This window comes from Amphiprion ocellaris, chromosome 22 (genome assembly GCF_022539595.1).
Source record: "Amphiprion ocellaris isolate individual 3 ecotype Okinawa chromosome 22, ASM2253959v1, whole genome shotgun sequence".
In the NCBI taxonomy this organism is placed as follows: domain Eukaryota; kingdom Metazoa; phylum Chordata; class Actinopteri; family Pomacentridae; genus Amphiprion; species Amphiprion ocellaris.
In genome coordinates this window covers 25,391,325-25,413,608 of record NC_072787.1, presented here as the reverse complement: position 1 = coordinate 25,413,608, position 22,284 = coordinate 25,391,325, and the positions used below count along the sequence as shown (strand labels likewise).

Here is a 22,284-nt window from a genome sequence, read left to right as displayed (position 1 = left end):
GCATTTTACTACCTGCAACATAGACGTTAGATAACATCAAAATAGCCCCAAACCACTTTTTTTGTCTTTTAAATGTCCTCAGACCAGTATTCCAGTTTACTTTACATATTGAAATATGTTTCTAAAATTATGTATTGAAGCAATACAGGTATTTTTGGTTGGTCAGTTTTCTGTTAAATTAGACTGTTACACTTTTAATTTGAAGTACAAACAAAAAAAGGAAAAACCTGTATTTTCTAATAAACAGTGTTCCCTAAAGGATGTTTTTGTGATTATATAAAAACACGATTACAACAAATTACTGAATAAACTACAATTTTAGCCGACTTTATTATTGTTTTTCAGAAAAAAAGTCCTTAGCTTACATTCATTGCTTCAAATTAACAAATGAACAGAACATTTGACACTAGAATCTTCAAACTAAAGCTGTGTAACTTTGACTTTGATTCATCGGCTGGACAAAAAAGATTACCAGCCAGCATGGGGCAAAAAGGTCAGATTGTATAGAAGTCTACAAGAAAATGATTTTATGGTCTCAATCACTATTTTCAAGATTTTTTGAACACACTTTGTAAATAATGGTCCCATTTAGAGGAAAATAGACAACAAAACAGTGTATGTTTTAGAGCAGGGTTACAACCCTCTTTTTTACACATTGTTAGATTAAACACAAACAGAATTATCTGCATGCATGTTTCTGTAACAGTTTAAGCAGGTAATCAGCTCCGATTACTGATCAAGACCCTCACAACTGGTCTGGTTGGTGACAATGAGGCGGTTTACGTTTACACCAGCAGCAGTCAGCTTATCGTGTAACTGGCTAACAATGTCCTGAGACAGCTCACGAGTGCGAGCCAGGATCCAGGCAAAGTCGACGTGGAAAAGACGAAGGTAGTCGGAGCAGGAGTACACCAACGCATACGACTGGTGATCTGTGGAGAGTACCCAGTAGGGAGCATCTGGAACACCTGGATACAGAAGCAGGTGGTATAAAATAGTACAACGGAAGGTATTCTGTGTTCAGTTTTCAAGCTCAATTTTCTAAAACCACTGTTTTACCTTTAAAGAAGCTGACGCCAAGAATAGCAGGTTGAGATGCGTTTTTAACTGTGGCAACTCCTTCAATTGAGTTTATCTTGCCATTAGAGCTGTATAGACAGGAAGAGTTACGAGGAGCAAAACGACTCATATTTGTCCTCTACAGGGTAACTATAACAGCTTCTCTGAGCCCAATAAAAATGTTGACAACAAAGCAGCAGGTAAGTGGAATTCTTACAGAATCTCTTCATTGTGAACGCTGACTGTCCCATCAGGGAGGAGACTGTATGTGGCTTGGGCACATTTTCCTTTCTGAAACATAGCTGGAAGCCTCTCTATTTCATACCAGGTACCCATATACTGGAGTGACAAGAGAATAAAGGTTTTAAATGAGTTTGTTGGTGACCAAACCATTGGCAGCTGTAAATAAGACTCCAACCATTTATTTGTTTGCATCATCTAAATAGCTTGAAACAAAGCACAACATCAATACTCAAACCAAAAGTCACCAGACTGGATTTGCTGCTTTTACCTTTGTAACATTGAAGTCCTCTTGAACAGAAGGCTGGGGGCATCTGCCGATATGGAAGGACTGACCTTCACTTGCTGCTGCAGTCAGGAGAAGCAGAAACAGGACCTTTAAGTTAAAGTTACATAGAAAGTAAATGGACTTTTAGTTGAACAAAAAGTTACTTTGTGAATGGAGACGGATGACAAAATTTCTTTGTCACAAAAGTTATTTAAATGGAAAAATGTTTGCAGTACCTGGAATGACTTCATGTCCAACTGGTAAGAAAAGCCACAAAAGAATCCACAGTAAAATAAGAAAACCAACTTCCACACTATTGTGTTTCAGCTTAGTGCAATGCGAGAACAGGTTGTCTGTTTTTTTTTAGACCTTTGGAAGAAAAAGCTTGTTTGAAGAGCTATGTTTACTTTCTGTTTGCAAAACCTTTAACCTTCACTGCAAGACAGGGACAGAATCACATTCAGTACAATGACTGCCGAGGTACAACACTGTATACTGTCACGACTACACCTATAGTTCTAGTAGGGTTAAAACACCATATTTTCATTACTTCTAAGATTACTTTTTCAATAAATTATGAATCCAACAACTCCAAGTTAACTAAGCGAAACATTAAAAGCAATACTCTACGACAAGACTACGTTTTAAATGTCAAGTATTCAGGCTATATGGGCCAAAATGGTGGTTTTGATTGTGTGCTCCTTATAAACCAAGAAACGATGAATCACAATCTTTCAGCACCGTGAAAAGACGCAGAGGCAAAAGTGTAGTTGGTAAATTTACGTGGCCAGTCTTAGCCAATCAAAGATATGCTGGTATGACTATATATGCTGTGTTGGCTATTGAGCAGCACAAGTTTGCGGCAAAGAAAAAAAACAAAGACGGGTTTTAGGAACACCGTTTTCAAGCGTAACATGTACAGCAGACATGAAAAACAAGTTTACTATAACAAATACTGGACACAAATCATGAAGTACAAATAAAAAGCATTATTTGCTCACATAACTGGTTATGGTAAACATGCTGTTTTAAGCAAATTTGGTCAACCAAGACAGAGTCTTATTCACTAGTCATTATGTTGACAAAAAAGTCAATATTGACTGTTCTTATCACTGTTTTTGTTGTTTTAGTCGCTAAATGATCAATCTTCAGTGTGTAGTTACTCTAACATTGCCATCATTTAGTGTTATAAAGGCTGTGTAGTGTTTAATTCTTTTGTAAAACAAGTCCTGACAAGAGCGCCAAGACTGAATAAACAAACCAAAAAGTAAAGCTTAAAGACACTGAAATATTCCTCAAGGGTAACAATGAATTTCTTTTCAATTGACAATGAAACAAGAACAAGCTATGAAAAGAGAAGTCTTTATTCAACAGAGCACCAGTATTTATACAAAACACATGCTCTCACTTTTTCCCGTGGACTTTTTCTAGTATTTCTTTCCAACATAAAACTGCATTGCTTGCTTCAATGGCACCTTTACACTAGGTGGAGTTAATTTTAGACTGCTGTCAACATTCTCCAGACTAAAAGTACAAAAAATAAAAAATAGACAAAAATAAGTGAGAAGAAACAGTCATTTGACAAACAAACGATAAATTACATTCTTAAATTCAATCATCTGATTTCATGTTATGTGCTGTGACGGTATAAATAAATCACTGAATTTAAATTAAATAGCCTATTAAAGAGAAAGAGCTGCTAAGAAGTGAGATCACCAAGATGTATGAAAAGCTACAACACAAACAACACTTTCCATGATGAAAATGTTGAATGAGAAAGTATTTTTGTAAAAATGAAGTACAGTGCATCAAAAAAAAATTACTTTGGTGGCAACACTGGTTGTCTGGTCATCCCTTTTATGGACGAGGGACAAAGTTAGCTGTGGAAAGTTGTGGCCGTTGAAATATTTAGTAAATGTTTCCTGAAATTCATAAAAAAAATGGATTAAAAAAACTTCCATGACAACCTGTAAACAAAATAATCAAAGTAGCATTTTACGCTTCTATCACAAAAGTCTTTGGACTGCCAAGTTTCAGGACGAGTACAGATTCCTGCAGCCGCCCTCAGTCTCTACTTTCAGTCTTTGGAAGGACAAAGAGACTTTTAAAAGAAACGTCTTATCCTCAACACATCTGGGTGACTGTCGGGGGGGGGGGGGGGGGGGGGGGGAAATCTGTGTCACCTTATATTTGGTTCTTGTAAAGTGACACAGACGTGTCTTGTTGCAACTTGGATGAAGGTGCTGCGTGTATCATTTTAAGATTAATAAGTCATTACCACATTGCATTTGAGATGTTATTGTTATGAATAAGTACAACTGCTGCTTGGAAGACTGGCAGCCTGCCTCAGCCTCTCTGTTGCATTTTACATTACAGTATGTGCCCCCAGGTTCCAAATCTTTCAGACTGCTTTACGACACAAAGGCACAAAGGTACATTCCCTTCCTTTGCTTTGCAGGCAGTCCGCAAAATCATTCCGTTTCCAGAGCGTGGCATCATCTTCACGCCGGCTTCCAAGAAGATACCTTGGGCTGTTGTGAGGAGTTTGTCACGGCCTCGATTTCCTCGTAAAAAGAGGGATGTCAGAAGAGGAAGCAGAGTGACAAATACTAACATTCTCTTTGCGAAGGAAAGCATCAAGTTGTCAACATGGTCCTCTGTTTTAAAAACCACAAAATGTTACATGTAGCACCAAAGATGTGCTGAAAACAACGTCCTTTTCTAGACACTCGAGTCAAGTCTCAGAGTGTTTCGCCTTTACGGTGGCTGGGTTGGGTTCCTTGGTGGAGTGGTATAAGGGGTAGGTTTAGGGGCTTTTATGGGTCTCGATGCAAAGGACGATATATTCATCGGAACAGCTTCGCGTCTGCTGGCCCAGTAGCAGACCCGAGGTCAAGCTGGACGACTGGCCCATGACGGACACGTGGTCGGCTCGCCACGTCTCGCAGTGCTTGTCCACCACTCGGTGACCCTTGCTGGTGGAGCCATGCCAGATGCTCTTCTGAGGCCTGAGAGATGGAAAATATCACTATTATAGACAGATGAAAGGACACGAAGACACAAACATATAAGCAGTAAATCACAGACCAGAAGGGGTCAGCTAAGACATCCCGGCCATCGAAGGAGTAGATGGGTATCCTGGCATTGATCGCCCCCCCGTCACCGCTGAAGATTGACCGCCAGTTCCTAAACATCACGTCTCCCTAAGAGGAGACATACTGGGTAAGATATATTCTGAAAAAACTGTTTCAGAAATGATAAACGTTTAGTACTCGATGTTGTTTGACAGGAAGAAACAGCAGGAAAGCAGACTCACCCTGAGATTGGTAACTGGCAGAGTTTCCCGGAAACCGGGATAGACGACGTGGACCAGGTCTTGTCTGTGGGATGAAATGAAGGCACGGTAGTTTGGAGCCAAACCCATCGCCTTGGCCTGCTCGTAGCACATCCGGTCAGCCACGTCGAGCCCCATCATGTCCCCTGAATGGGGCTGGTTCAGGGCCACCAGGTTGAGCTTGAGAGGGAGGAAGCAACAGGTTGGTGTTAGACCACTATAGGATACTAGAAACAGCTTTAGTAAACACCTTGAGCATCAAGTCACTCCAAAAAGTCTTAGTCTGCACTAAAAACCAACATGCAATCTTTGAACCAAAGATAATTAAAATCAAAGTTTTGTTTGCACTCACCCTTTCTTTAGCTGAACGTATCCTTTCCATTGTGTCTCCTCTTACATGATATGAAACTCGAGGCTAAATGAATCATTGAAAAAAAGATGTTAATTGGACAAATACTGCAATACAAATTTCCACAATAGCATGTTTTTACTGGAAAAAAAAACACAAAAAATGGAGTAATTACCTCATCTTGTGGAATAATGTTATTAGAGAGGTAGATCAGACTGCCGAGCTGCAAAACAGATATATCAAGACAGGAAAATAGATTTAATTTGATGGGTTATTTGAGGTCATGTCAGTCTTATAATGCATGTAATACAAAAGAAGCAGCAAGAAGAATTTCATTTCATTTATTATGTTTTTTATTATCACAATTACAAATAAGTCTTTGAGAGACCAAAGTTGTATCATTTATCATGGCAAAAAACTGTGAAAACTGTGAGAAAAGTTCAATTATCAACTTTCCAAGAGTTCATAAACTATTCATCTGTTATGTACCATTGTCAGCAAAATTTGGCCCAAATCTAGCTTAAATTATTTATTCTTATGGCATTTGCACATCACTAGATTCTGTTAAAAAATAATAGGAATGAAACATAATTGACATGAGGCTAATATGTATTGAGTTTTTGTCTGGACTGCAATGAACTGCAGGCTGTGTTTGCACAGAGTAGTTATGTGCATGGAAATATATTAAACATCTAAATAGTAAAATATCCATTGGGTCACTATTTTGTCTTAGTAATATCTGTGGGAACAAAAATGTTACAAGTTGATTCCAGTTTTTCTTTTTCTTTTACATTTTTGGAACTGAAATTATTGAAGAAATTCAATTTTTTTTTTTTTTTTAAATGATTTTAGACATTTCTTTATATGACTATATTGCATATAAGACATTTTTAAGCTCCCTCTACTTCTAGCCGTGGTTTTGCTGTTTCCATAGCGGTGTGGGACTTTACATTACAGTGAAAAATGAATCCACAGTGAGTAAATATGTAAAAAATTTGCAAAAAAATGGAGTTCAGAGAACAGTTAATTCAATAAACCTTAGTGCAATTCAGTGACTCTCCAAGAAGGACTGTGGAATTACGTTACTCTAGAGTAGTTTTTAATAAAAGGTCCTTGATTTTTAGAAATCAATCGCTGCTGTATAACAGCCAATCAAGTATTAATCATCCTCTTCAAAAGCAAAACTGTTTGACCTCCAAAAATGTTTCCAGCTGATTCACAGTAAGTAAATTACAAATATCAGACTAAATAATCAGTAGCACCAATTCTCTGTGCTCGCTTTTAGATAACATATTTTCCAGCTCCCATAGAATTTTAAATTACAGATGAACTTAATAAGCATAAAGTATTATTACTAAGAACATACGCATTCATATTAAACATATCTAACCAAAATATTCAAGAGTATTCCAAGTTATTACCTGTATCTCCTTCCATCCCTGGGAAACTTTAAGGAAGAGGTTTCCTGTTGTCGTGACGTAGGCCAGAGTCCCTTCTGCATCCTTGACGGTGTGCTGCATCATACTCTCACGAGTCGAAAATGTTTTCAGCTGAGAAGCAAATATAATCGCTGTAAAAATCACTGGTGCAGTTTTTATTTTAAGTGTTTTGTTGCAACTGTGATTTACAGTTCTGAAGGTAACTGTCAACTTTTGGCTTATGTTGATAGGTAGCCCCTAGCATGTGGATGGCAGAAATTATTTGATTTACAGATGCTGAGTTACTGGAAGAACCAGGAGGTCCAGGTGGTCCAGGAGGACCGGGGGGTCCAGCGATGGTCAGAGCTGGAAAATGTAAACACCATCATAAATTTCATTATTCGTCCGCCAAGGAACGCGGCAGAGTTATCTGACAATTGGCATTGGTTTGTCTGTCTGTCTGTCTGTTCGTCTGTCACTCACAAACAGACTAACGGATTTGGATGAAATTTTCAGGAAAGATCAGAAATGACACAAAGACCAAGTGATTAGATTTTGGCAGTGATGCGGCTTATAGTCTGGATCCACAGATTTGTTAAAGATTTCTGTATCCCTGTGAGATAGCGGCACTGCGTCACTATTTCTGACAATGCCTTATGGGGGAATGAACAGCCTTGATGGAGTACTGTGCTCTCCGAATGCCCTAAAAGTATCCATTACTATATTTTTTGCTATATTCGTACAATATACTGCAGGTTTGATGAGTTGTACCTGAGCCATATCTTGAGGATGACCCAGGGGGCCCTGGTGGCCCAGGAGGCCCAACAGGACCAGGTCTGCCGTATCCTGGGATACCGGGAGAGCCTGGCACCCCGGGCTGGCCTGGAGGACCGAGCACCGACTCTCCTTTGGGTCCCTGAAACATGTCAGCAAGAAGTTACCAATTTCTTCAGTCACTGTGTTTTAAAAAGACACCATGGTTGTGTATTCAGAAAACGTTGCCTCACCACCAGTCCTGGTCTCCCTGGGATACCTGGTTGCCCTGGAAACCCTGTCTCCCCTGTATCCCCCTTGTCTCCCTTCTCTCCTTTGATGCCCTGGTCACCTCTCGTACTCTGCGCCTGCGAAGCACACAAAGCTAGAGTTAAGACTCGACCACATCAATTCAGCATGTCCCGAGACAAAAAGAAAGAAAAAGAAAAGTTCTCGTGTGAAACTTACCCAGCCTCCTCTGGGAAGAAATGTGCCTAGAAAAGAGAAAACAGATCAGGAAGCAGAGGAAAGAGTTACAACACATAACTGTAACATCAAGACAGTTCTGAAATATTTTAAGAACTGGTGTAATTGTTTAATCACAGCAGGGCGATTGCATTAACAAAACACAGCACACACTTGCTTTTAGGGGCACATATTCTTTGTATTATGGATTATTTTTCTCTTTGAAGACATGCCATTACATTTAATGTTTTCATGGTCATATTGAATGAGTAAGTGTGACTCACTTGGTGGAGCTGGCAACCCAGGGGGACCTTGTTCTCCCTTTTCTCCTTTTGGTCCCGTCTGACAGTTACCTTGGAGACAAAAAGCCAAACTTAGCTTCACTTGGCCTAATTACTATATTTGAGACTGATTTTAATGTAAAAAGCATACATGCTAAGTATATTATGTACTTTTCTAATATAATCTTGAGGGTAAAGGCGGTGTACGGCAAAATATTTTGATTAAAATTAACCATAAAAGGTGATCCGACCTACCAGCTGCAATCGTTCCATCAGGATTGAGCTGAAATAATGGAGGAAAAATATTAACAGCAGTCATAACTGTACTTGGATCAGAGTCACTCACCCAGTTACACCCGATCTATGAGGTTAATAATATAATCAACATGCAATTTCAAATGCATGCAGATTTGCCGTTGGATGTGATTTCAGTACTACCTCGTTTCGTCCTCGGCACTGAGCCTTCACCTTTCCAGACTGGACATGCAGCATGCAGGAATATTTTCGAATCACCTTTGAATAGGTCTGAGTGATAAAAGGTTACCAGTGTTACAGAGAATACCATGCATGCTATCTGTAGAAAGAAGGGAAAGCAGAGGGAGGTGTAAAAGAAACAGGGAGTGAAAAGAGGTTTTGTGTCAGAGAGAAGCCTGAATGGAAACAGGCGCTGTGGATTCCTGCACATAAAGCAAGTCGTGAGCAGGCAGCTGAGGTTCGATGAAGATAAATACAAAAGGTGAGTCGACAAACACCCTGAAGGCCTATAGATAATTGATTCATCTGGGCTTTTTTTACAGCCTTTGTCAGAGATAATTAAAGAGGCATCACAGCATCACTATCAGACTCCAATGTGTCTTTTATATTTGTGTCTAATAACCCAGAAGTTCTCCAACACAGACTGTAATAAATGTTTCTGTTAAATTAAAAGTGATTTCGTAGCATATATTTGAAACTTACGGCCATTTTGCAGTGGGGTCTAGGAGGGATGGGGAACACCGTCTTCAGAAAGAATAAGAGGAGAGATTCTTTTAATTAAGAAAATAAAACATATAATGTAGTTGCTGACTTTAAGGATCTGTGTGATAATGAACGTTTACCCCAGGAGGGCAATTGAATATTCCTGGGCGGCCTGGTGGTCCAGGAGGGCCTGGAGGTCCCTGAGAAGAGCAGAAGAAGACAAATAAATTTAAAATGTGAGCTTTTCAGACAAATAAAGGTTTATAGTAACTTCTATCTGCTATAAAATGTTACGTTGTAGTTGAAGAAACACCACCAAATCGGCAGAAATGAATCAAAGCACTCTGTTTCATTTGTCGATTATCAAGGCGTGTAGGTTGCTTTGTTTCCCAGATACAAACTAAATGTGACTCACTGGCAGTCCTGGAGAATCCCCCGTCTCACCTTTAGGTCCCATCAGACCTGGGCGACCCTGCACACACACAGACACATTATCCAAATGCATTTAGGTTTTAATGCGAGACGTTAGATTGCTTTTAACTTTAACAGTTCCTACAGGGGAATCTGGCAAATTGGATCATTTGCTGAATGACTCAATCTGTGATTTAATTTAACAAAAAACCTAAAACACAGCAGATTAACTCAACTCAAAACGTGTGCAAAGAGGACGTTTTCACAGTAGACGACTTATAAAAAGGACAAAGTATATATATACATTCTAAACCTGAACCTTCTGACTTTAATAAAACACATTTATGCACAGACATTCATGTTTAGTGTTCATATCTCCTTTTAATCCAACTGTAAATGGTGATTTCGTGGTGCTTACTGGTCTTCCAGGGAAACCAAATTCTCCTTTGGGTCCTGGTGGTCCCATTGGTCCCTGATAGGAATGACGAAGAGTTTAATACATGTAACACGTTTTTTTTTTTCCCATAGCAGAAAAACTGAATTTACTGGTGTTGAAATGTTCTGATATTTGCTTTTCTTGCTCGCTGTCGATACTTACTGGCATTCCAGGGGGTCCTGATATACCGTTATCTCCCTGCAAACAAAGACATGGTCATATAAACTGCTCAATAATGATAATTACTTATTCTGAGCCATTCCATGTGGGAAGTTGGTTAAATGAATGCATCTGGTTCTGGAAGGTGGAAATAATGGCACACCTTCATTCCCTTTGGTCCCACTGGCCCAGACAAGGCCGACATCATGGATCCATCTGCTGCTATGATAAACCCTGGTTCACCCTTTTGACCCTGCAGGCGCACACACACACACACACACACACACACACACACACACACACACACACACACACACACACACACACACACACACACATACACACACACACACACACACACACACACACACACACACACACACACAAGTAAACAAACCATATGTAGACAGAAATGCAGAATGCAAACACACAAACATTAACCCCTATCACTTTGTGTATACAGGAAAATATGAGCTTCGTAACCATGAATGTTGTGTAGAATGTGCACTCACTTTCAGTCCTGGAGGTCCTTGCAAACCTGGCAACCCAAGGTCACCCTTTGGACCTTGTGGTGCCTGCAAACACACAGGAAAATAAACCTTACAATAAAGCCATGTCTAAATGCTCTGTCACAACAGGAATTATTGTTGTAAATCATAATGTCAAATCTGTGTTTGTGTACTCACATAGATGGGTGACAAATTAAAGGAAAGTCCTGGCTAAATGAGCGGAGAAACACAATGAATGCAGATGCTTGCTCCCGGTTGCACTGTGTTGTACTGTTGAGTAATTAGGATTAAATCATGCTGCGTGACAGGGGTAAAAATGCTGAGCAGACCCATTTGATTTTGATTTTGTATCAAGATGGCATGAGGAAATGATGTAAGTGACTTTGAAAGAGGGTTCATTTTTGGGGCACAGATGGCATTCAGGAAGGCTGGCAAGTATTTCAAGAGGAACAGCGAATAAAGTGACATCTGTATTTAGATCCATGGGAAAGGAATCAGTAAATAGGCTCGACAGTGCACATTTGAAGGCTGTGATGCTGAAAAATAGAAGAGCTACGCTTCTGCAGGTGACTCAGAACGTCAATGCGGGACATGATCCGACTGTGTCAGCAGGAATAGTCTGTCGAAAATTACACAGAGAGTGATATTATAGTAGGGTTGCAGGGCATAACCTCATTACAAAGATGAATGCACATTCTGAGAGTTCAGTGGTGCCAAAACCACAGGCACTGGTCTACAGAGATGTGGAATAAACAGGGATATGGTCAGATGAGTCACCCTTCGCCATGTTGCCAGCATGTGGACGAGCGCTTTCACACCAAGAGAACAGTACGAGCCTGAATGTTTGGCCTCTACAGTGATGTAATCTGGTAACTGTAATGCTGTGGGGAGCATTTTCACAGCATGGCTTGGATCCTCTTGAAGAAAAGGGCCACTGAAAATCAATACAAAGTTGTTCTGAGGAATCATCTTCATCTTGTGATGAAACATTTCAGTCCAGATGGAGGTGTTCTCGTTCAAGATGTCAATGCTCCTCATCCAGAGGGCACCATGGGTTACTGAATGGTTTCTTGATAATGGAAATGGTGCAAAATATATGCTATGGCCTTTGCAATCATCAGAACTTAACTGAACACCAATAGGAAATCTCTCCATCACCATCATCAAAACAACAAATGAGTGTTTATTTTGATGAAAAACAGCATTCCATCCCTCCATTAGAGCTCCACAGACTTGGAGAACCAACACCAAGGAGCAATGAAGCTGTTCTGTCCGCCTTGTGACAAAACACCTTACTAAGGCAGTGTATGTTGGTTTTCCCCATAATTTGTCACCCATCTGCATGTGTCAAGTAACTGGAACAAGACTACTATAATCTAAAATGATAAACCAACAATTTCTACCAAACCTAAGTGTTTTTCTTTTCATGAAATCAAGATAATTTGGTCAACAATGGATACTCACAGCAGGTCCCTGAGCATCAAAAATCCCTGAGAAGTTGAAGGCACCGTCTGTATCATTAAGTAGAAGCTGAAGAGACAGGTAGAGACAGGTAGCTTAGTCAATAAAAACAGACAGACATATCAAACAACTTCACACGCTTGTTATTCGGTGCAGAACATGCAGTGAAACATTGAATGCACATTCCTTTATCCTTCAATAAGTTGGTACAGACACTGGAATTTCCATTTTCAAGCCAAAGAAAGCCTCAATAGAGTTGATGCTACGTACTTCCTGAAGGTTGATGATGGGCCCTGGTGGTCCAGGTGGTCCTGGAGGACCTGGTAGACTGAGTCCATCCTGTCCTGCCTCTCCCTGAAAAACACAGCTGATATTTTAGTTTTTGTGGTAAACTCCAACACATCTCTACTCATACATCCACTCATTGATGTCTTCACCTTTTGTCCTGGATCACCTTTGTCCCCCTTTGCTCCCTGTAGATGCAGACACAAGATAAAACAAATGAGAAGTGTTTTTCAGTCATTTGTTGCAGTACTTGTAAAGACGTTATCAGATTGGTTTCCAGAAATTTCAGCCATTAACAGCATCCAGTCAGCTGTAAGTCCTTCAACACAAATATCAAGTCAGAATCTGTTATAATACCAACCTCTTCCCCTGTCAGCCCATCCAAACCTGGAAACCCTGGTGGTCCTGGGACACCTTGCTCCCCCTAAAGAAACCATATCATCAGTATGCGTTAGTGATGCAGTAAAGTTGACCTTACACGGTTTGAATATAAAACGTCATTACTTCGTGATTGTATCCCCTTAGATGATTGTGTGAAATTGTGTTAGAATTAGTGTCAAAAATCTAACCAGTTCAATTTAAAGACATTCCATGAAAGCTTTTCTTTCAAGAATATGAACCTTTCTAAGTGACCCCAAACTTTTGAACGGTAGTGTATATAGATTTCATTTTCATAGTGATACAGTAAGTGTGAAATTGTATTTCTTGCACTTCAAGATTTTGTGGATGATATAAAATCTTTAACAAATTATATGATTTATATAATATTGAAACATGTTGTAGATGTTACATGGATGTCATAAGTTTAGATGGCAGTTGGGCTTTGACATAGTTTTTTTCTCAGTTTTTCCTATTTTGGTTACTTTGGAAAAGGGTAATTACTTTATTAGACAAGGTATTTTTGTTGTGCTTGAGTTTAAGTAAAAAGTTGAATGGTGTCCTGTGGATTCTTTCTTCAATGTGGATTACTAAGAGAGGAATATTCAGAGTATCAAGGTGACAGCATGATTAAGTGGAACCTACAAAAACATACCTGAGATCTTGTATTTCCAGATTGAGCTGTGGCGGCTGTATGCCTCCATCAGCTTGTAAAGAAACTCTGTTAGGGCCTGAAATCCTCAGTTAAGGCCAAGCACGTGTTTTGTGAGTGCACAGTGACCTTTGAGAACCAAAATCTATTAAGTTCATCCTTGAGGCTAAATAAACTTTCATGCCAAATTTGAAGAAATTCCTTCTAGGTGTTCAAGACAAATCACGTTCATGAGGAAGGTTTGCACATATTTACAGAATGACAAGTTGAAAACATAATGCCTCCAGCCATTGCTGTCATTAACACAGAGGGACAGAAAAATGAAAAAGTGTCTGAGACATTTCTCTGAGTTAGTGATAAATGATTGGTAAAGTCCACTGCTGCATGGCTATGGATTGTAATATTCTATTCTCTGAGAACACCGGGAGATCAAGTCACGTCCAAAGAGAACCACAACAAGCCAAGTTGTGAACCTTCAAGAGGACAGAATCTGTACTTTCTAAAACACCATGCTGCCAACAGCTCATATCTCTCGTCTCCATGAGGCCCTTCACTTAACGGCCATTTACTGACCTAAAGGCTGCAGACTTTTTAGTAGCTTGTCTGATTTGTGCTCAGATATCTTTAACCTCAGAGGAACCACAACAGCAAGACAGTTGAGATAACAGAAGACTCACCTTCTGCCCTGGCTTTCCCGGCGAGCCGTCTACACCATCTTTACCCTGTGAGAGGCATAAGGGGAAAAATGAAAGAGAAAGAACGTTTATTAACAAATCTTTGTAAACTTGTGATGGAAATTAATGTCCTCTTGTCAGCAAAGTGTATATTAATGCTTAGAGAGCACCTCTAATGCCCAACCAAGGTTATTCTTAAGGTACACCACAGCAGCCTCCACATATCTCTATGGCTGTCTGTAGCTGATGAGAAACAATTGTTTACTTCTAAGTGGCCTGTATGCAGCCTTTGTTCTGACAACTTATGTTGTGTAAGGCTGTTGATGGAATCAGAGCGACCCTATGGGCTTCTGTCCAGAGTAGCAGGAGAAGAAATACTCTCACAAGATAAAACAGCCAGTAAACAACAATCCAAAGACCTTAAAAGTTTTAACCCATTTGTTTAAAAAAAAAAAAAAAAAAAAAAAGCCTCACCAATCAAATGTAACCAAAAAGTACATGTTCACATAAACAGATACTCACCTTGGGACCAGGGGTTCCTGGAGGTCCCTAGAAAAACCAAACCAGAATAACATGTCAGGTGATAATAGTAGTGGTTTGTGACATGATAAAATGATTACATGGCACACTCAGGTTGTGTCATACTTGTACCTGTAGACCTCTGGACAGTCCAGCTCCAAAATCTGCCAGCAACCCAGATCCTTCCAGGTCCTAAAAACAACGTATGGAAGCAACTGATTAAACTGTATATCCAACATTTAACCGCCCTCTCATAAAATAATCACACCTTCCACAACTGCAGCCTGGGAAGTTTATTTAAGTGCAGTGATTCTCTGTTTACCTGCAGGTTTTATGTAGGTATGACACTAGAATCTGTATCATGTGCAATTCCGTTACTATAGTCTCATTCCTAACCATAGCAACTCCACAAATTAGCCTAGTCATGCAATGGTGAAGACAGTCCATACCTCAAAGTCCAGAGTGTAGCCTCTTCCTGAAGGTCCAGGGGGCCCAGGAGGACCAGGTGGACCCCTGGGACCAGGAGGCCCCTCTGGTCCGTCTGACCCTGGTATGCCGGGGAACCCTGGCGGGCCCTGATCTCCCTAGAAGATGACAAATTAAGCATCCTGATTAAATAATATTCCAAACTGTATCTACTCTAGCTGGCAAAACACACAATGTAACTACAATAGTAAGACCCATACAGCAACGGGTATAATGCCGGCATAAAAGGCCAGCATAATTATGGTTGCTAATCTCAGTGATGGTGGTTCATTATCCAGTCGAGTACGGCTTACCTTTGGTCCTGGCTGCCCACTCACACCAGGCTCTCCCTGTTAACAAACAAATAAAACATAATAAAATCACATTAGCCGCGGTGTTGACTAGAGACAGACCGCTGTTCCTGGTGTGCATAAAGAGGCAGCGCAGCTATTGAAACACAGCCTTGTTTACACTCCAGCCCCTCGGCTTTATTAGTCCATGGGGTCACCGCATTAAGAACTTGGCCCTTTGTGATAGGTGGTTATTTAGTCTGTGTGTAATTGTTTTTTGCTAACAGAGCACTAAGAGGCTTGCTCGAGGGAAATCCTACAAAAAAAGGCTGCAAAATCACACGAGTGAGAGCCAGATCGGAGTCGGCGTGCTGTGCATGCACATGAGGGTTTTTAAAATGCACCAGGGCAGGTCAATGCATGAATTCTATGTTTTTTAAAGTCAGCTTGGTGAGTTGGGGTTCTTTGTCGACGATAAAAATACAATGAGCTGATCATTAGCCTCACCTTGTCTCCTTTCTCCCCAGCAGGCCCAGGATCACCATCTTTTCCATCGACTCCCTGGTAAAGAATACAGCCGTATTTCTATTCAAACTTCATGTGCATGTATGTTTCCACCAGATACTTATGAAGCAGGATTGTAAATAGTATGCATAATTGTTGCTCTGATTCTTATTTTTGAACCAAAGCGGGTGCCAGGTGCGAGCTCATAGAGGTGAACGTATTAAACGCTGCTAATGAGGTGCCAAAACCTGAAGTGAATAAATCTTTCATGAGCAAAATGAGTGCAGCAGTAAACACTGTAAACCGGTGAGTAGTCCATTCAAGCAGTTAGTAAAAGCTTCTAAAATTTCCAAGAGAAAAGACACATTAGCCCCAACAGATGCTACAGCTGCAACCGTATTCAAGCTCTTGTTCATTACTTTTGTTTCCTGCCAATGTGCTGTTTGTATGAGGATAATGGTAAAGGGACATGACCTGTCTGAACTTTTGGTAGGTGGCTGCATATAGTTAGAAAATGAAGCCTTGATGATGTGGCTGTCAGGCATTAACATTAACAAATGAGGACAAAGACACTATATTTATGTACCACACACTCCAGCAAGGAATGGCAGGAAAGCAGTAAATGAACACATTGGTTTCTAGATAAAGTCGGGGCTAATACTGTCTTTTCAGCCCCTTATATTTGGGACTAGTTGTTAATACCTGACCAGACCCAGACCCAAAACCAGAGCCAGAGCCACTAATCCATTCCTCAATCACCTGCAAACAGAACCTAGGTCAGCAATGCAAGTGTTGCGAAGATAATAATGGCCAAAATTTAATCAGTGAACTTTAAATATCAACTTCAAAAGGTGTAAAAAGAAATCTTGGAAGTGTTGTCTTATTTATTCCCCATACAACACTTCTGATTTCTTGCAAATTCTTTGTGCCCTGTTGGCCAGAACATTAGTCTCTCCACTATGAAATCCTGGCAATATTACGTTTTCAGTGTCTGAATGAATGATAAACTCACAGGAAGTCCAGGTTCACCCTTCTCTCCATCTTTTCCATCTTTCCCAGGAGCCCCAGGTGGTCCAGGAAAGATGTCTTCAGATGGGGTTCCTGGGGGTCCTGGCTGTCCTGGGGGACCTGGAGGTCCTGGAGGACCCTGATAAAACAACATAAGACAGCAAGTTTACATCTCATGAAGAAGAAATGATATAGAAATGTGCTTTATATGTACTCCTTTAGCTGAAGATCATGTAGCCTGTAGTGTCAGAATATAGAGAGAAACACTTCACTTACCCTTAAAATCTCTGCATCACTGTCAAAGTCTTCAAATCCAGACCCCTCCTGAAGAACGCAAACAATGTGATTGGTCGAATTAGCCAATAAACACTACTGGAATTAAAGGGTTTCAAATCATAAATGCTTCACACTCCTTCTAGGTTATTTTTCTTAACCATAAAAAACCTGTAATCATCATGACAGGCATCAGTTGTTTCACACAATGAATGTTTCATTTAGCTTCATTTTCTGTCTCAAGTATGTATGCTATTAGTGCATAAAATGTCAGTGAACACAATGAACACGATGGATGCACCACAGGATAGCTGTAGGAGCAATTAACTACCTCATAATTGTAACCTCACAAAAACCGAATAGCGGTAAATGATGAATAAATTTAAATGGATTGGGCTATTTGCCTCAATGACATTTAAAAGTCTGTCTTATAAAAACTCCTCTCTGTGTGTCAAAGTCACGTTTAGAAGTTGTTTCCATGAAAATAATCCCTTCCTGCCTTAAAATGCCTTAGATTTAACTCTAAACCATTGCTTCATCCACTCACTCTTCCAGAATCACCGCAGCTCGAGCACACCAGCTCACCTACAAGCCATTTAGCCACACAAGTTCGATATGTGTAAACTGATTCATAAGAAGAAGAATGCAAATTGACAGGAGTGTTCCATATGAAAGCCTGTAAGTCAACAAACCAACTCAGCAATTATGAGTAAATGCACATAGAGAAAGATACAATAAAGATCTGACAAAAACAAAATAAACTTTTTTTAAAAATACTTTGCTTATCCCTTAACTAACACAGACAGAACCATGTCTAAGATCAAGAGAAGGTCAAAAATGTTACTCAACAACCTACCATGAACCTGGAGGACTTGCTGGGTTGACCTGGAGGCCCAGGAGGACCTGGAGGACCGGGTAGTCCAACCCCTGTATCACCCTGAGAGAGACACCAGTACACTGTTTATATGTTGATCTGAACATTTTAGTATTTGTCCCTCTGATCTCCAAGCACTGTCTGTGTGTTGCTGGCTCCGGTCACATTTTTACTCACTGTGAGCTCATTTTACAAAATCTTAAATCATATTAAATCATCCCATCCATCCATCCATTATCTATACACCACTTAATCCTCACTAGGGTCATGGGGGGGGCTGGAGTCTATCCCAGCTGACTCAGGTGAAGGCAGGGGACACCCTAGACAGGTCACCAGTCTGTCGCAGGGCTACATACAAAGACAAACAATCACTCTCACATTCACACCTACGGGCAACTTAGAATGATCAATTAACCTCAGCATATTTTTGGACTGTGGGAGGAAGCCGGAGTACCCGGAGAAAACCCACGCATGCACAGGGAGAACATGCAAACTCCATGCAGAAAGATCCCGGGAAAGCCAGGACGCGAACCAGGGATCTTCTAGCTGCAAGGCGAAAGTGCTAACCACTACACCACTGTGCAGCCCTCATATTAAATCAGTTAAATTTCATTGATTATTTTACAGATATTGGGGAGAAAAAAAGGGAAATCAACATGTCCAGTATTTTTTCCAAGTGTCCATAGCTGTTACCAATACAAAAAAAAAAAAAAAAAAAGGTCATTGTACATACTACAGATATTTTCCTACTTCAGTTTTTATTTGTTTCCATACTTGTCTATTGTTCTGGAGAAACTGCCTGCAGTTCAGCGCAGTTCAGCCAAAAAGTCATAGAATTTTTGTCACATGAATGTTGGTTGCAACTGAGTCACTAATGGCTCAATGGTTGCTTTGAGGAACACCTGATTTTTAGTTTCATATATAAAGTAGTTACTACAAATGGCATTTTAAAATGACACATGTAGAATACAGTAGTTTTGATAAGATATTTAGATTTCACGCTCTTATTTGGTTTAGTTTTTTCGTCAAAGCAGTGCGTCACAGATGAGTAGTTCAAGGACTGTTGTACAGTTGGAAATCTGACAGTTCTTTCTGCTTCTTCTGACTCAAACAAATGGTGTCATTTTGGTAAAGTTTGTCAAGATAGCACAACTTTCAAAGCTGTCAGTCGGTTTTGAGGTTCACAGGGTTAAACAATGGCATCTTTTATAGATTCACGGCAAAGTATCCATAAGTATCCTGAATATTTTTAACTTTTAAAAGATTGTTTACCTTTTCTCCCTTAGGACCAGGCTCTCCCTGTAGTCCTGGGAATCCTGTTGGTCCCTGGGAAAAAGACAATCACAGCTCTGCTCAATGCCACATCAGATAAGAAATGCAACCCATTAACAGAGATAGTGGTATGAGACCAAGACCGTTGGGTAATGGCACGAGTCAATGCAGTTAGGATGCATCAGCATTAATGTACAGTGAAGCTCTCTAACTTTGCATCTGTAGGTTGGAAATTGCAGCATTAGTGCATCAGTTTTTCCCAGAAACACTAAAAAATTACTCCAACAAGAAGGGAAGGAAGGCCACTAAGATTTTACTTACCGAGGAACCACTTTCACCTTTGCTTCCCTAGAGAGCAGACAAAAACAGAAAACCAATCCATCATTTTATAATCCGACCTGCAAGTCTGATATAAACAACAGAACCCTGCAGTGAGTGCGCCGTTCAGCTCATCTCATGTCTCATAAAGAGAAAGCTAGATTGTCTGAAAATAGAAGATTCAACTCACTGGTTGTCCATCTTTCCCAGGAAGTCCAGGTGAGCCTGAGGGTCCCTGTGGTCCTTGTGGGCCCCGTGGTCCAGGCTTTCCACTTTCTCCATCTCCTGAGGCTGGTCCTGGAGGGCCAGGAGGTCCTGGTGGACCAGCTGGACCCGGCTCCCCTCGCTCCCCTTTCTGTCCTGGAGACACTTGGAGGGACTAAACATAAAAGAAGCACAATTATTTAATTCCTAGAGATTCTGGAGCAGCGCTGGACACCAAATAGTGTGCTGCCTTCAGCAAAACTTCAAAATGAGCCAAAGACCAGTTATTTGTGCATGAAATAGGCTAACAAACAAAACTGGTGACTGCAGCTGTCTTTATGAAAGGCAACAACACAACAAAACCAGAATTTTCAAGTGGGGCAGAGGGTTGGCTACAGTAATTGGAACACACTTGCACTGCAGGATGAAACGGATTCTGGCTGCAGGGTTTATTTTTACAGCAAAGCAACTGTTAATTTATCTTGGACATTGTTGCACCACCACACAGAAGTATGGCATGTATTATTGAAAATCCTTGACATATGCTGTCTAAATATTGAAGAGCATCCTTGTACTTACAGTTTCAGGTGTGGAAGCTGGAGTAGCTGCGGTCGGTAAGGATTTTACTGGAACAAAGACACAAATTGAGCACATTAACAACATGCCAGTTCAAGTCTATGACACATAACTGGATAGGAAACTTTAAATTAGGGCAGTTCAGAGCATAGAAAAGAGAAAACACAGAGAAGAAGAGGTGGTTTCAGTGTCTCTTCATCACCATCTGCTGGCTAAACTTGAAAATGCAACTGCTACAGTGCAAATGATTTCATTTTTGCCACTGCAGGGTTCCTAGAGTAATATAAAAGTAAGGTTTATGTATTTTTCACCTCTCACTGTGCTGATTTCCATCCCCTGTCCAGAAGTCTCCTCAATGTCTTCATCTTCATCATCGCTTAGGGATATTTCAGTGGGAGGAGCTCGGACAGGGGAGCTGTAAGTGGGATCCTGCTCAGGAAGGGGCTAGAAAAGATAAAAAAGTTAATTTTCTGTTACCTTTTTTCTCTCTCTCATAGGAAAAACTGCAACAACATTTACTAATATTTCCTGGTAGAGCTGAAACAGGTGTTTTGCAAATGAAAAAAGAATCATAAAAACCCACAATTTGCACCTAGTAATGTTGTCTTCAATAATTAACAGTATCTAAAGATATAATTTAATGTTTTGAATGAGACACAAATGTAATAGACACATGAAAATATTCTGAATATAATAAAATGAATGCTTTAGTTTTGTTGATTTTTATCTAAAACAATTGGCAGCTGGGAAATTACAGAAAACTAAAAGGAGAGCCTTGATAAATTTTACATTTTATTCCTCTAGTTTTTGGCTTTTATGAACACTTCATTAACAGGTATTTTATTTTCAGTTATATTCTGATAAAACAGCTGCTCAACATGTTAAAAAAAAACAAAAAAACGAGTGCAGTGGTTGCCACAGATGGTAGGAAATGTTTTCTCTCAGACCCGATCCAACTACAGTTTCAGGCTGAAAGCAACATTCCACACGTTGCACTTATTATTTCAACATTGTGTCTGCAAGATCTGCTGCGATGATAAAACGTCTTGAGCTCATGCCTCAGAAAAGCCCACTGTCTGTTTGTGAATGGTCCGTGGAAATAACTGACAATAAAACAGCAATAAATCTTCTTTCTTTCCCGAAGAGCGTTGGACTTGAATCTATCTTTTCTATCCTGATGTGGCTGAGGGAGAAATCTTTCAAGCAGCTCAAAGTGGCTGGATAAGCGCCGTCACACATCTGGAAAACTCATCCATACGTATGACAACGAGGTAACTTAAGGTAGCACTTGTGAAGTAAAATTTACAGATGTAAGGAGTTGAGGCAGAAAATCTGGGTAAATGAAGCAAATCTGTCTCTCCTTTACTACTAGATAGTTTCTATTAATATGCCTTTAAGTGAAGCATTGAAATCTCGAGCGGCTCAGATTATGCTGGAACCTCCCTGCTGTAAATGTGTGATAGAATAAACTCGAGCTGTGAATTGGTTGCATGAAATTACACACAGCAAAACTGCACTAATACGAGTGGAAACGAACTGCAACCTTCAACAAGTAATCTTGCTGTTGCAAATGAATAATTGGTGAGGACAGCCTCAATACTTTAGACAAGAACATTGTACTGTGACTCTCAAGGTTGTACTTAAATAAGCTGCCCGTCCAAAAACAAAATCACACACTAATAATACTTGGACGGCCTTTAGCTCTGAGAACAGCACACATTCACTGTGGCATCGTGTCGATAAGCTTCTGCAATGTCAGCGCATTTATTTCTGTCTAGAGTTGGATTAATTTTCCACCAAGATCTTATATTGATGATGGGAGAGTCAGACCGCTGTGCAAAGTCTTCTCCAGAACATCCCAAAGATTCTCAGTGGGGCTGAGGTCTGGATTC

General features: G+C 40.2%; 2 protein-coding genes across 3 annotated transcripts in view; both read right to left on the bottom strand.

The window, feature by feature from the left end:
- Nucleotides 1–311: 311 nt before the first annotated feature.
- LOC111566847 (apolipoprotein D-like) lies at nucleotides 312–1,956 on the bottom strand. The gene is made up of 5 exons (XM_023267633.3): nucleotides 1,804–1,956; nucleotides 1,571–1,675; nucleotides 1,277–1,398; nucleotides 1,060–1,148; nucleotides 312–968 (listed from the first exon to the last, which is right to left on the bottom strand). The coding sequence occupies exons 1-5, from the start codon at nucleotides 1,816–1,818 to the stop codon at nucleotides 730–732; spliced, it is 570 nt and encodes a 189-aa protein (XP_023123401.1). The 5' UTR covers nucleotides 1,819–1,956; the 3' UTR covers nucleotides 312–729.
- A 957-nt stretch (nucleotides 1,957–2,913) lies between these two features.
- Nucleotides 2,914–22,284, bottom strand: part of LOC111566845 (collagen alpha-1(XVIII) chain-like) — a 70,740-nt gene continuing 51,369 nt past the window's right edge. Inside the window, exons 8-45 of one of the 2 annotated variants that reach the window (XM_035946980.2) lie at nucleotides 20,704–20,836; nucleotides 20,396–20,442; nucleotides 19,803–19,991; nucleotides 19,616–19,642; nucleotides 19,295–19,348; nucleotides 18,005–18,085; nucleotides 17,152–17,199; nucleotides 16,880–17,014; nucleotides 16,570–16,626; nucleotides 15,871–15,924; nucleotides 15,388–15,423; nucleotides 15,058–15,192; nucleotides 14,741–14,800; nucleotides 14,612–14,638; nucleotides 14,093–14,137; nucleotides 12,747–12,809; nucleotides 12,538–12,573; nucleotides 12,371–12,454; nucleotides 12,104–12,169; nucleotides 10,643–10,705; nucleotides 10,294–10,383; nucleotides 10,134–10,169; nucleotides 9,954–10,007; nucleotides 9,540–9,596; nucleotides 9,265–9,324; nucleotides 9,125–9,166; nucleotides 8,423–8,450; nucleotides 8,171–8,239; nucleotides 7,890–7,915; nucleotides 7,676–7,789; nucleotides 7,440–7,584; nucleotides 6,961–7,034; nucleotides 6,672–6,800; nucleotides 5,426–5,473; nucleotides 5,254–5,316; nucleotides 4,884–5,081; nucleotides 4,655–4,770; nucleotides 2,914–4,575 (exon numbers count right to left, since the gene is read on the bottom strand). In XM_035946980.2, the coding sequence (XP_035802873.2) occupies nucleotides 4,374–4,575; nucleotides 4,655–4,770; nucleotides 4,884–5,081; nucleotides 5,254–5,316; nucleotides 5,426–5,473; nucleotides 6,672–6,800; nucleotides 6,961–7,034; nucleotides 7,440–7,584; nucleotides 7,676–7,789; nucleotides 7,890–7,915; nucleotides 8,171–8,239; nucleotides 8,423–8,450; nucleotides 9,125–9,166; nucleotides 9,265–9,324; nucleotides 9,540–9,596; nucleotides 9,954–10,007; nucleotides 10,134–10,169; nucleotides 10,294–10,383; nucleotides 10,643–10,705; nucleotides 12,104–12,169; nucleotides 12,371–12,454; nucleotides 12,538–12,573; nucleotides 12,747–12,809; nucleotides 14,093–14,137; nucleotides 14,612–14,638; nucleotides 14,741–14,800; nucleotides 15,058–15,192; nucleotides 15,388–15,423; nucleotides 15,871–15,924; nucleotides 16,570–16,626; nucleotides 16,880–17,014; nucleotides 17,152–17,199; nucleotides 18,005–18,085; nucleotides 19,295–19,348; nucleotides 19,616–19,642; nucleotides 19,803–19,991; nucleotides 20,396–20,442; nucleotides 20,704–20,836 (2,991 nt within the window). In that variant the 3' untranslated portion in view covers nucleotides 2,914–4,373. The remainder of the gene's footprint in view (nucleotides 4,576–4,654; nucleotides 4,771–4,883; nucleotides 5,082–5,253; nucleotides 5,317–5,425; nucleotides 5,474–6,671; nucleotides 6,801–6,960; nucleotides 7,035–7,439; nucleotides 7,585–7,675; nucleotides 7,790–7,889; nucleotides 7,916–8,170; nucleotides 8,240–8,422; nucleotides 8,451–9,124; nucleotides 9,167–9,264; nucleotides 9,325–9,539; nucleotides 9,597–9,953; nucleotides 10,008–10,133; nucleotides 10,170–10,293; nucleotides 10,384–10,642; nucleotides 10,706–12,103; nucleotides 12,170–12,370; nucleotides 12,455–12,537; nucleotides 12,574–12,746; nucleotides 12,810–14,092; nucleotides 14,138–14,611; nucleotides 14,639–14,740; nucleotides 14,801–15,057; nucleotides 15,193–15,387; nucleotides 15,424–15,870; nucleotides 15,925–16,569; nucleotides 16,627–16,879; nucleotides 17,015–17,151; nucleotides 17,200–18,004; nucleotides 18,086–19,294; nucleotides 19,349–19,615; nucleotides 19,643–19,802; nucleotides 19,992–20,395; nucleotides 20,443–20,703; nucleotides 20,837–22,284) is intronic. The other variant, XM_035946981.2, reaches the window with a different exon arrangement.

What these genes read in the sequence shown, in the direction of transcription:
- LOC111566847 (XM_023267633.3), bottom strand. An exon ending in AGGACTTCAATGTTACAAAG is followed by an intron (nt 1,399 to 1,570) that starts GTAAAAGCAGCA and finishes TTGTCACTCCAG; the next exon opens with TATATGGGTACCTGGTATGA. An exon ending in GTTCACAATGAAGAGATTCT is followed by an intron (nt 1,149 to 1,276) that starts GTAAGAATTCCA and finishes CTGTCTATACAG; the next exon opens with CTCTAATGGCAAGATAAACT.